Genomic DNA, 14,125 nt, shown 5'->3' with positions numbered 1-14,125 from the left:
AGGGGTCCTTGAAGGTCACATTGCAAGGATGGTAACAATCTCGAGAGGCTCATCGGGACCGGTAAAGTGGATAAGAAAAGGCCTCGGAGGCGCAGTCCAATACGTCGGTCCGATCAGATCCGCACCGCTCTTGATTCCAGATTTCACAACGTCCTCCACATCGCCAGAGACAATAATAGATGGAGAAAGATCGTGCGTTGAAACCACGAAGGTGATACAAAAGGGTGATCACGACCCTCAGCAGTGAGGAATAAGACGCAAGGAAAGAGAGTGCGTTATGTCAGTGTAAATAGCAGATTATAATATCTTAACCAGACCCTTGACAGTTTCAAACATGCATGATATTTTCTTCGTACTTTCGCGAGTAGTAAAGTAATTTAAACTACTTGTACGGTTCAATCTCGTGACCATCGTTCGTGACCACAATTCAGAACGCCGGCAATAACATAATGAAGAAACGCTAGATAAAAACGTAAAATTACTTTAAATACACATGTATGCGATTGACTTCAGCTAACGCAAAGTATGTCGAATTGTAATTAATCATGTTATAAAGTTTTTTGTTGGGTGAAAATTCCTGAGTTGAATCAAATAAAGTGTCCTATCATCAGCCTGTGACCGCGTCTCGTATGAGGCAGAACTCATCTGAGGTTGGAGACAATGTGAGGCGTTCCGCGCGTGACGACCTGCAACCCTGCCTCCACTGGACGCCGAACGGACGGGCTCCTGGGTCTGATTATCAGTGTGCTTAGTGCGAGTTTTTTAGCGTTCTCGACAGCGTAAAAGTTAACTCAATTTTTTGTGCAGTTGGAACAGCGCCCTAACGGCAAACGTAGGCCAACGTTCAAACTCAACAAATTTGAGTTAACTTTTACGCTATCGAGAACGTTAAAAAACTCGCACTAAACACACAATAATATAATCTTTAGACGCCAAAACGTGAATGCCGCTAGCCACTCAGGGCGATAAGGACAAATTATCACTCTTTAAATACTACAAGATTAAGTAGAGTTTTTTTTATTACTTCGGTAGGTGGACGAGATCACAGCCCACCTGGTGTTAAGTGGTTACTGGAGCTCATAGACATCTTTCTACAACGTAAATGCGCCACCCACCTAGAGATATAAGTTCTAAGATCTCAGTATAGTTATAGTTACTCAGTATAGTAATTGTGATCGTTATAAGCTTACGAATAAGGAGCATTGTATTTTTATAAGTTTATGAGAATACAAACAAATGGACTGTTTTTAAGTTCACTAAAGTTAACTAATGAAATCTATATATATAAAAGAAAGTCGTGTTTGTTACACTATTTATAACTCAAGAACGGCTAAAGTGATTTGGCTGAAAATTGGTGGGGAGGTAGCTTAGGATCAGGAGAAGGACATATGATACTTTTTATCACGTTTCTGTGGAATGTGACATAAAATGTGATATAACAAAACGCAACAGATATGGAATAACAAAACGCAACTGACAGCTAAACGTAATGTAGTCTATGGTTAATTATAGTAGAATTTTGAAGTTGACCGGTTGATGTGTTTATTTCGAGTTTCGATTATCTTATTGTGCCGAGATAGGTAATCATTAAGAAAGCCATGCCGCGACCAACACGATCAAATCTTTCCCGACGAAACCGTAATGCAATTAGGATTCGAAACTTTGCGAGTGAAAGGACTGAAGAAGAACAAGAAAATATAATAATAATAACTAAAATACATGGCCAATAAAGAATCATTAAAATACTTGCTCTTTTAATTTACATTAATTATCCAAATAAAAAATTGACCTTGATCAAAAGTCTGCTCATTTATTGCCTCTAAAGCGGGACAAAGTTCGCCGGGTTCGCTAATACAAAATAAAGATGCACTTTTTGTCGTTTAACTGTGAAGATGAAGTTCGTTCTAAATTAGATTGTGCTCAGCATACTTGTTTTATCCTGGATTTTGTATGCACACCAGCGTACGTCCCAACCTGATGGTGAGTGAATACCACTGCTGATGGACGTCAGCATTGCCAGAGACCCAGCTCACTATCTACTTACTTGGTGTCTTAGTCCTAAGTTTTTTTTTTATTACTTAGATGGGTGGACGAGCTCACAGCCCACCTGGTGTTAAGTGGCTACTGGAGCCCATAGACATCTACAACGTAAATGCGCCACCCACCTTGAGATATAAGTTCTAATATAGTTACAACGGCTGCCCTGCCCTTCAAGCCGAAACGCATTACTGCATCACGGCAGAAGTAGGCAGGATGGTGGTACCTACCTGTACGTACTCACAGGAGGTCCTACCACCAGTGAACGACCAGTCTACGATAATATTGTTGTTTGCAACATGGCGTACAAAACGGGAAGACTGCTTCTAAGAATGTGTTCTCTTAATCCACGTGACCGTAGCCATTTCAAAGTCTACGTCTAGTTGTAGGTAAGCTTTAATATCGCACGTCTGTATGCGGCGAACGTGTTGGTTTACCAGATTGAAAAAATACGAGTTTTTAGGGAAATTTTTGTGATTAGTTTCTTTTCTGAACTTAACTACTGTCCAGGATTTTTCCTGACAAGAAACTGGTTTCCACTCTCCCTCTATATCTCTGTACCCTCTTCTATTTTACTGTAATATTTCAGCCTGAAAAGACGTCATAGATCAAATAATGATGTGTTTTACATTTATACATATTATTATTATTTTAACTTAACTGAAACTATTATTCTAATATTCTTTTAAGTAGAATGTTCGAATACATATTTTTATTTTGTTCAGTCGTGCAATAAATATTTCAATCAAATGTTTGAGAAAGCTCAATAATTCGTTTAGGTATGTGTGCATATTTTTTGTTTATTTTCGTGGAAAACACTTTAAGCTGTGTTTTAAATTAACGACATCACTATCAAAGAGCCAAAATTAGAATTCACTTCTCGTTAATTAGGTTCTAATGCAGAAAGAATGTATTGGAAAAATATCATCTAAAACATCTCGCATGGAATATACAGTAGGCGCGCGAGTTCATGTCCATCCTGAGGAATACGGTAGTGCTGTGACCTCGTTAATTATGGTAATATCGATAATAACTACCGATTTATTCAACAACTGTCAATTTGGGTTAATGTAACTTAAGGTCATTTTGCAATTTAGGAAATAAAATAAATGTGATAAGTAATTACTTGTTTATTTCTAATAGAGAAAAATATTTTTTAAATTCCAATTCAATCACTATCAAATGAAAAGACAACCGACAGATCAGAGTCGGAATCAGTATGTATATTTTTCAGTAGGTTTTTTTCTAACTGAACTTGTTGGAAGCGGAGTAGTCATGGTTAAATAACACAATAGCGTTAGCGTAAATTTTCGATATCGATAAGCGAGCGTCACAACCGTCACGAACAACACTCGACGTCAGACAAATGCGGGGAGGTGGGCGAAGATGGGGCGAGCTGTCCCCCGCGCATGCCTCTGGCCCCGATGGACATGAACTCGCGTGCATACTGTACTTCATAATGACCATAACAGAAGTCGGAGCCGTAACTAAGCAACCTGCAAAACCAAAATAACATAAATAAGTTTGGAGAGATATACGACAAAGGGAAGATCTTCCACCGAGCGGGTGATATTGCTCGGTAGACCGACGGTCCGAATGTTGTTATTCGGAACTTGTGTATATGCGCTTTATCTTGAAAATGTCGTAAGCGAGATTCAGGCATCTGTCAATCATCTTGCGTTGTATGATAGCTACCCGCCACAATAAGTCTATTTTCTAAAAAGTCATACCATTTATTGTATTTTTTGAAGTTTTCGCTAGTCATAGACATAATTAATTTAATTGCTTTAAAATTAATTACTTTTATGATCGTTTGTGACCATAAAAACTGTACAATACTAGAGACGTCAGAAGTGATATGATGACAATTAAAAATAAAAGCGCAAGGTTCAGCCAAAGTAATATCGATTTTGATAGCTATAAGTTATCGTCGGATTTTCGTTGTGGGTAGCGATTCTGATCCGGTAGTAAATTCAGAAAAGCACTCTTGCTAGGGCTAGTGTTAGAGCGACGTCCTCGGGATAGAGCCCCATGAGCTCACCTACTCGCAGGTTACAAGATTAGGTAGGAAAAAAGGCTAGTGCTAGCAATTCTCTTATGATGAGCACGTGAGCTCACCTACCAGTCCGCGCGAAGCTGAAATAGTCCCTAATGTTACCAAAAACTAGGTAGGGTAAAAAATAGGTAAACTCCGCTGAAACCACAGGCACTTCTAGTGCCTTAATAATAGCAAATTCAACATGAAAAAAGAACATTTGATTATTATAAAACACCTGTTTATTTTCCTGACATCGATAGAATGTTCCCTTTGAAATGGCGACCACAACTCATTGAGGTTAGTTGTGTCTTTGGTATTATGTTACGGCTGCTCCCTTAAGAAGACAGAAATTTCCTAAAATCGCCCTAACTCTGCTTTTATGTGATCTAGTGATCGAAATTTAACTCAAACCACTAACTAACTAAAAAAATTATTTTTCTTTTTGTATTACACCTTGTCTTTTGTTTTGTTATCTATACACTTATATTTTGATTATAAAGTTATAATATACGATCATAACTATTAAGCAACAACAGTATAAATTAGATTGACCAATATGTTGAGGAGAAGATATAAGTATTTTGTCTTTTCTGATATTTGTACAGACGTTATAAAATAAATACTAATTTTGGACCAATCAATAAACTTTTTTTTTTTTTATCAAACGAGGGTGATTTCTTTATAAAATTTCCACCCAGTATCATTCGAACCAATAATGCAATGATTTATTATAGAAAGTCCAAAATGGAATTGAACTTCGATAAAATCTTCAGAATAGCAATTATTTCGCAAAAATTCAGTGGCACGTACCCATACACGAAGAGAGACAAAAAATGGGCAACGCACTTTATTCTAATGCACGGAGAGCTCACTATAATCTGCATGTTATTCATCTACAACATTATCGAATTCGATTTAAAGGCCGCCGATTATTCGCAAATGTGCCGAAACATGTGCCTGTCCTTCGTTTACTTGGTAATCACGCTTCTCTACATCAACATGCTTTATTATCAAAGCAAATTGAAGATGTTAATTGAAACCATGAAGGCTGAATATGAGATAGCGAAGACGATGTCAGAAGAAGAGCAAAACGTGATACTTGAATACGCGAAAAAAGGCCGATGGCTTTGCCGAGCGTGGGCGATCCTGACCACCTGTGGCATGGCCCAGTTTTTTCTCAAGAGTATAATAGTATGCACGATTTATTCGGCCATTCAGGGCAATTTCAGAATAGTCCAATATTACGAAGTGATCTATCCAGAAGTTATTGAAAGACACAGGAATAACCCAGTTATATTTATAACCATGTACTTTTGTACATTCTTTTATTCATTGTATACTTCGGCATTGTATACAAGCGTTTTGCCATTGGGCCCGATATTCTTGCTGCACGGCTGCGCTAAGCTCGAAATCGTCAGATTGAACATTAAGAACTTGTTTGACAATGACGATTACGTAGTTCAAGAGAGACTTAAGAAGACCGTACTACAAATGCAGGAAATATACTGGTAAGGGCTTAGTTTTTTAATTCATAAGTTACATCTTAAAAGTCTTTATTTCTGATTGCCTTTTGGCAAAGGCCTCCGTAATGTGTGTCATGCCTAAAATAGTTTAAATTTAAAACGGACATGACCTAACAAATAATCATTATATAAAGTACGATGGTGTATTAAACTAAGTTAGATCTCACCGCTGTCTATCTCTAAGAACACATTTCAAAACTTGTTTGAAGAAGAAATGGATGACCATGTTGCTTTGGCAACATCGCGGAAGAGAACTCATTCCAAAGTTTCGTTAAAAATCTATGGAACCGCTTTTTAGATAAGCAGAGAGGTTACAAAACATAGACTACCTTGGACACTAATAAAGTATACTTTTTTTACAGTTATTCGAATGAGATAAACGAATGTTTTCAAGTAATATATGAGTTTCTACTGAAATCCTCATCCCTGGTCTTACCCATCACGATCTTCGCAGTTATACAAGTAAGTTCATTGCATATATGCTTCATATTTTTAATACCTAATACACAATGGAACGTTTGTAGTCAGAATAAACATTTTTTGGGCAGTCTCGAAATGAGTTGTCGCAATTGTCACAGCAAATAATGCTTTATAGGAATCTAAACAATAAGTGAAACAGTTAGATAGGTACCTGTGGTCATACTTTGATATTTCCAGTCTCTATAAATAAGAATTGAAAAGATTCCAACTTGTGCGTTAACTAATACCAGTTGCTGGGTAATGATTGACACAGTATTTTATTATTTACTAGCTGACCCGGCAGACTTCGTAGTGCCTCAATCGATAAATAAAAGACCCAAACTTTTGTATAAAATAAACTTAGAACAAACAAAAGGAATCCGTCCGACGGGGGACACAACAAAGGGAAAACAAAATTATTATTTTTATTTAATTCCGAGCATTTTCATATTTATCTACCTTTTAAACCTTCTCTGCACTTCCACAAATAATTCAAGACCAAAATTAGCCAAATCGGTCCATCCGCTCTCGAGTTTTAGCGAGACTAACGAACAGCAACTCATTTATTTATTATTATTTATTTATATTTATTTAAAATCTTATTAATTACATAATATTTTTTAAAAAAGATATTAAAAATACAATTTTTAAAAAACACTATATAAAAATAGATTGCCGCTGATGGCGGTGTCTACGACACAAGCCACCATTGGTTAGGACTCCAGAGTGAGAAACCTCCTCACAATGCGTGCAGTATCGAGGATAACTGCTTTCTGTATTAGGCCCTTAACCCAGCTGGATAACGAAAGTTTCTTAAGATGTTGATCGAAACTTTTCGCTATCAAGCCGTGTACCGATACAACTATTGGAACAATGATGGTTGAATCAACATGCCACATGGCGGTAGTCTCGTGGGCCAGGTCTAAATATTTTATTAATTTGTCCTTTTCTGCCTTCACGAGGTTCTCGTCATGAGGAATGGTGACATCAACCAACACTGCTCGACGCGCAGATCGATCTATTATCACAATATCAGGTTTATTGGCAACAATATACCTATCCGTGATAATAGATCGGTCCCAGTAGAGCGTAACATGACCATTATCAAGAACTGGTTGAGGTTGGTATTGGTAATAAGGTACAGCAGAATCAAGAAAACCATATTTCAGAGCAAGTTGTTGATGGATAATCCTAGCCACTTGGTTATGTCTATGCAAGTACTCGCCGTTAGCAAACCGAGAACAGCCAGAAACAATATGTCTAATAGACTCTCCCGGACGGTGGCATGCCCGACAAATGTCGACCGTCCCATCCTTTAGTATATATTTCCGGTAGTTGTTCGTCATGATAACTTCGTCCATAATTGCAAAGATAAAACCTTCAGTTTCCCCAAAGAGGTTACTGAATCGTAACCAGGCCACGGAAGCTAATTGGTCTACATCAGGCCCTGTGAGAGCCCGGTAGAACCTACCGTGTAACTCCTTGCTCCTCCATACAGTTATGCGATCTGAAATACTCTCTACCTTCAGCCTCTTCCAATTCCCGTTAGCTAAGGATAGCGGAGTTAGCCCCTTATCGACTGCAACGACATCCCGATACATATTCACGTTCATCTTAAGGAAATATTCCCTAAGGTTGTATATCTCTCGGTTATGTAGATCCTTGGCATTCAAAATACCACGACCCCCACATTTCCGAGGAATATACAACCTCATTACAGACGAACGTGGATGATGCATTCTGTATGCCGTTAACAATCGCCTGACTTTTCTGTCCAGTACGTCCAGCTCTGATTGCGTCCACCTTAGTATGCCAAAGGAATATGTTAACATAGGCATGACCCAACCATTAAACGCTCGGATTTTGTTTCCGCCTGATAAATGGCTTTTTAAGACCTTTATAAGACGACCAAAAAACCGATCTCTAAACGATTGTTTCATATCTGCGTCAACAATATTCAGCACTTCAAACATACCAAGGTACTTGTAAGTTTCCGATTCACAAAGAGACTTGAGGACCACACTATGGTTAAGTAGTAAGCAATCTGAGCTTACAACTTTACCTCTCTGTACTTCTATGAACGCACATTTATCAACACCAAATTCCATCCCAATGGCTTTACTAAAATTGTCGGTTATTTTAAGTAAACTCATTAAGTCTGGTTTTTTGGAAGCAAATAATTTGAGATCATCCATGAACAAGAGATGTGATATAGCCTCAGCTCCTCTGCGAAGTCGGTAGCCTAGCGTTGAATCTTTAAGTAATGTACTTAAAGGATTAAGCGCCAAACAAAACCACAAAGGACTCAGACTGTCGCCCTGAAAGATACCCCGCTTAATCCTTATTAAATTCGGGGCAGCAGAAGAAGTCATCTGACCTGGTTGACTAAGAAACGTAGACCATTGACCCATGCATGAGCTAAGAAAGGAGCATAGTATGGGATTTATTTTATATAGCTCTAAAACTCTCATTAGCCATGTATGAGGCACAGAGTCATACGCTTTCTTATAATCAATCCAAGCCATATGAACGTTCCTCTTACTCCGCCGAACTTGTTGAGTAATGGTCATGTCAATGAGTAGCAAATCTTTTGTACCTCGAGACCCTGCCTTACATCCATTCTGATTAGGTGATAAAATGTTATTATTAAAAATGTGATTTTGAATTTTGATTCTCAAAATGGATGTAAGTAGCTTATAGATAGTAGGTAAGCATGCAATTGGTCTGTAATTCTTGGGATCCGAGGTATTGCCAGATTTATAAATCAAATAAGTGATACCAGATGTCATGAAATCTGGGAGTGATCCCAACTCAAGGGCCTGTTGGAATTGAGCTGCCAGGCGTTCATGTGAACTTCGGATCCACTTGATCCAGTAACTGTGCAGTCCGTCCGGTCCCGGACTTTTCCAATTTGGCATCGAACGTACTGCACGAGAAACATCAACGGCGGAAATTGTTATTGAATCCATCTCTTTATACGATTCACATTCCCGCCTGACAGTTTGTATCCATTCCCCTTCAGAGTGACCAATGGGTATCGACCAAATATTATTCCAAAATGTTGACATGTCCTCTTCGTTGACATTGTATGGCTCATCGGTCACTTGGGATTGAGACGACTCCCAGTTTCTGTATACACTTCTTTGATCTCTTTGGAAAACTCTATTCAAATGGCATCGCTCAGATCTTAGACGATACCGACGAATACGGCTTGCCCAAGCATAAACTTTTTGCTTCCAGAAGTCTATGCGCTCAATAATACAGGTCATGTATTCGTTTGAGCTTATTCCAGTTCCGGCAAAGGCCTGATCGACGAAACACATAACCCGAGGACGAGTATTTCCTTTCTGGAAGCACATAAGCTTTGCTATAAGAATCCTGGCCCTATCAATTCGCTTCTCAATTCTGCACTGCCATTGTGGTTTAGTAGGGGGTCGATAGGCTGTCTGGGTTAAATTTGGAGACTTAACCTCAGCTACACGACAAACCGCTACCGCACCGCAGTACAGAAGTGAGTGCGTATCAATTAGATCCGTACTTGATTCTAAATAGGGTTTTAGAATAGAGTCCAGGGCCCCTACAAGCGAAACATTACGTCTATGTATAGGCAAACGTGGTAATCGTGGTCTAGAGCAGGCGGAGACTAACCTATATTCTTGAATAGAATCCTCCAAAGCACTACTCAAACGCTCATAGTCCTGGTTACTTGCACAAACCTGTTCTTGAATTTCCTCATCGTGTTGTATTATTGGGGCGACGGTGTCAGTTACCACTTGGTTTTCTTGTGGTTCGATGGGAACAGGTAGCGCTTCGTAGCGTAGTCGATCAAGAAGAGACTGGTCCAACAGCCTAAGCCGCTGGATAGCCCTCACCTGATCTGACAGTCGTTGTGTCGAAACATTCACGGTCGGGCACAATGTCTGAAACACAGAAAACATTTTTGAGCGATACGCAGAAAGGTTGGTTTCTCCCTCCGTAGCCTCATAGTACGCTCGCATGACATTTATATTTATATTTTCGTTCCAACGCATGCGAGAGCGCACTACACCACTGGTAGCGGGGACCGTAGACGGGGCATTTCGCCTCGTTGATCCCAAGCGTGCCAATGGTGGGCGGCCCCGGCGCACAGGTCTTGGCGGCGCAGGGGACGGCTGTGTTTCGTCGCTGGATAAACTTTCAATTCTCGTCGGACTTGGAGAGCCATCCGACGAACACGACGGAATACATGGTGATGTTCTTTGTGCGCCACAGGTCACCTGTCTACACTGTCGACTTGGGTTTTTCCTTAATGCAGTTGTCGTCGACATGGACGTGTCACATTGCAGTTTTCTTTAAATTCTTTATTTTCATTTTTGCATCCAACTTTACACTTTCTATTTTTGTTTTTATCATTTTTAAAATTTAATTATTTGTATTTTTTCTGTAAATATTTGTAAAAATTTAGGTAAAATTAAATAAATTTTAATTTTGCAATTTTTGACACGTCTGTTGTTGTAGACGGTTTCCATGGTATTTATATATTATTATTATTATTATTATATTTTTTTTCCTACCTAAGCTGATAGCCCTAGGGGCTATGTCAGCGTAACCCTAACTTTAGTAGGTGAGCTCACGGGGCTCAAACCTGGTGACGTTGCTAACACGAACCCTAGCAAGAGCCGTGCTTCGCAGAATCTACCACCGGATCGGAAACGCGACCCACTGAGAAGATCCGGCGAGAAACTCAGTGGGCTGTGTCTGAGAGTTAATTTACTCGTCGAGCCCTTCGTCGCAAGCGACGGGTTCGACGAGAACGGTGACCGGTGCTTGAAGTACCTAAAAGCACCGTTAGTGGATCGGGAGGATCCGAGATGACGTGTTTTGGGCGACGTCGACTGCTTTCCATTCTGTCCGCAGGATCGGGAATGTAGTTACCGGCAGCCACGATGAGAGGGTTCTCGTGTCGTGCCGCTTTATCGAAGTGGCGCATCGACGCCGACTGTAGATACTTACTGATGGACTCTAAGTCCAGGTCGTCATGGAGGTCGACGTTCCTGACGAACCACGGGGCTCCGACGGCTATCCTGCAAAAACGGGATTGAATAATTTGGAATGATTTTAAGTGAGTGCGGGCCGCGTGAGCGAACACTACACTTGCATAGGTCATGACGGGGCGTATGCAAGTTTTGTAGAGTGTCACCTTATTTCTAAGGGACATTTTACTTCGCCTACATATCATCGGGTAGAGACGTCCTAGAATGAAGGCGGCACGGTCGCGTACCGTCTTGATGTGGGGGCGGAATGTCATCCTACTGTCGAGGGTGATGCCTAAATATTTGACCTTCGGGGCCCACGGTATGGGCTGGTCGAACATCGTGATTGGGCGAATGGCGGGGGCGGAGGTGTTGACGCGCCTAGTCGGGAGGGGGATGCTCAGCGTGGTGTTCGGAGGGCGACCCCTTTTGAAGAGCACCGCTGTGCTTTTCGTGGGGTTGATGTCGATGCGCCACTTCCGGAACCACTGTCCCATGGTGGTAGCTGCGGTCTGAAGTCGTCGATGAAGCAACGCCTTCTTCCTACACGAGTAGTAGATGGCGGTGTCATCGGCGAAGAGCGCCAGATGGGTCTCCGGAGACCGGGGTATTATTATTATACTTTCTGCTTTTGATCATTGAGAATTAAATTATCTGTCAAATTATCTGATTCTAAAAGTGGCCCATTGTGATTTGATAGCGTAACTCAATTGCTTGTTTGTGTATCTTAATGAAATATGCTCTTAAATGATGTTATTTAAATGAAAATTATAGCTTAGAATGAGAGCTTAGAATTTTGTTTGAGGAATATTACATTTTTTTACGGATTAGCCAATACCAGACCATACTCATCCGAATGATTCTCGAGAAGTAAATGATAAATATTTAAAGAGATATGATGCGGATATCTTAAATATATTACAAGAGCTACGCTACGTTTCCTAACTGCTTCACACCAGAAACAGGAACAACCAATTTTGTTTTCTATTGTATAATTTTGCTTTAACTATAACATTTTCATTCTCATGATTATACTTCCTAATTGACAAAAATAGTTTTTTTTTTGTTGGGAGGAAATCGCCGGACTCCCACCCTCCACTGGGGATGAAGGGCGGGGTATATCGGAGTCGAACCGACTAAAACCTCTTGTGGCTCAACAACCCATGTCCGAGCCTCACATGAAACAGAACTCATGAAAAGGCAAAGGGGGGAGAGTGAAGCGCTTAGTGCGGAGCACATCTCTCCCATTACCGTCCCTCGACTAAAATACGTATAGGGTGTATTCGTTGACCGTGTGATTATAGTCCATTAGATAATACCAGATGAATACCAGATAATACCAGCTTTGCTCGTTTTTTTTTTTTTTTTTTATAACGCCATCTTGTTGTGTCTTTAAAGCAGTAAAAATAGTATTATTATTCGCCAATAGATGTCGGGAAGAGTCATAAAATTGATTATCGATAAAGTTGATTATTGAAAACACGAATAAAACAACATTTTCTGAAAATAAATCGTAGCTAGATTGATTTATCGCCCCCGAAATCCCCTGTATACTAAAGTTTATGAAAATTGTTGGAGCCTTTCCGAGATTCAGATTATATATATACAAGAATTGCTCGTTTAAAGGTATAAAATATGGTGCCGTTATGATTTTTAGGCTCTCGGCCGAGGTCAGTTCATACCGGAGTTCTTCGCCTTCATCTTCGGCGCTTTCGTGGTTGGGACGACCCCGTGCTACTACAGCAACATGCTCATGGAAAAAGTACAATAAAACACTATACAGGGTGTCTCTTGTGAAGAATCATAAATTTTAAAAATGCTTTTTGTAGTCGTCGTGGCCTAAAAGATAAAGACGTCCGGTGTATTCGTGTTGAGCGATGCATCGGTATTCATATCCCAGGCGGGTACCAATTTTTCTAATGAAATACGTACCCAACAAATGTTCACGATTGACTTCCACGATGAACGAATAACATCGTTTAATAAAAATCAAACCCGCAAAATTATAATTTGCGTAATTACTGGTGGTAGGACCTCTTGTGAGTCCGCGCGGGTGGGTACCACCACCCTGCCTATTTCTGCCGTGAAGCAGTAATATGTTTCGGTTTGAAGAGTGGGGCAGCCGTTATATCTCAAGGTGGGTGGCGCATTTACGTCGTAAATGTATGTTTATGGGCTCCAGCAACCACTTAACACCAGATGGGCTGTGAGCTCGTCCACCTATCTAAGCAATAAAAAAAAATAAAAAAAAGGAAAAGAAGAAGATAATAAACCATCTTTTCGTTCACCAGAGTGAAGACGTGTGCATGACATTGTATTCCTGCGGTTGGGAAACCCGCTTCGATCTTAATACGCGGAAATGTATAATACTGATGCTGTGCCGGGCGCTGCGACCCGTCTCTATCAGGACTATATTCCGATCAGTCTCACTCACTACGCTGACCGGTGTAAGTATGACGACTACGGCATTCACCACAAATGACGTCACAATGCGAAAAGAAGCACATTTTGAACGTGTTACGACAATTATCACTCTCTTTTCCAAGGTTTTTTTTTGTTGCTTAACGACATTTTTATTTCGATAATTGTGCTTTTTGTTTCCAGGTATTCCAGCAGGCCTACGCATTGTTCAATTTATTAAACGCGGTGTGGAATTAAAAGAGATAATAGTAGACGACTTGAATAAAATAATAAGATATAATTTTTACAAATACCGTCAAGGCACATAGTAATAACTTTTTTTTTATTGCTAGATGGGTGGACGAGCTCACAGCCCACCTGGTGCTTTTTTTTTTTTTTTTTTTGTCAGGAGGAAATCGCCAGACTCCCACCCTCCACTGGGGATGGAGGGTGGGGCATGTCGGAGTCGAACCGACTAAAACCTCCTGTCGCTCAACAACCAACGTCCAACCCTCGCATGAGACAGAACTCATGAAAAGGCAAGGGGAGGAGAGTGAAGCGTTTAGTGCGGAGCACATCTCTCCCATCACCCTCCCCCTCGGGACGCCGGGCCAGCGATCGTCGGCGCCACGACCACCAGCCCTCTCGGTCGGCAG

The 14,125-nt window shown here is 40.4% G+C and overlaps 1 protein-coding gene across 1 annotated transcript; it reads left to right on the top strand.

Annotated features, from left to right (window-relative positions):
- Positions 1 to 4,795: 4,795 nt before the first annotated feature.
- Or-34 (olfactory receptor 34) lies at positions 4,796 to 13,727 on the top strand. The gene is made up of 5 exons (NM_001110154.1): positions 4,796 to 5,583; positions 5,961 to 6,060; positions 12,727 to 12,831; positions 13,361 to 13,516; positions 13,674 to 13,727. The coding sequence occupies exons 1-5, from the start codon at positions 4,796 to 4,798 to the stop codon at positions 13,725 to 13,727; spliced, it is 1,203 nt and encodes a 400-aa protein (NP_001103624.1).
- Positions 13,728 to 14,125: the final 398 nt, after the last annotated feature.

This window comes from Bombyx mori, chromosome 27, assembly GCF_030269925.1.
Source record: "Bombyx mori chromosome 27, ASM3026992v2".
Taxonomy (NCBI): Eukaryota; Metazoa; Arthropoda; class Insecta; order Lepidoptera; family Bombycidae; genus Bombyx; species Bombyx mori.
This window is presented reverse-complemented; position numbering and strand designations above follow the sequence as displayed.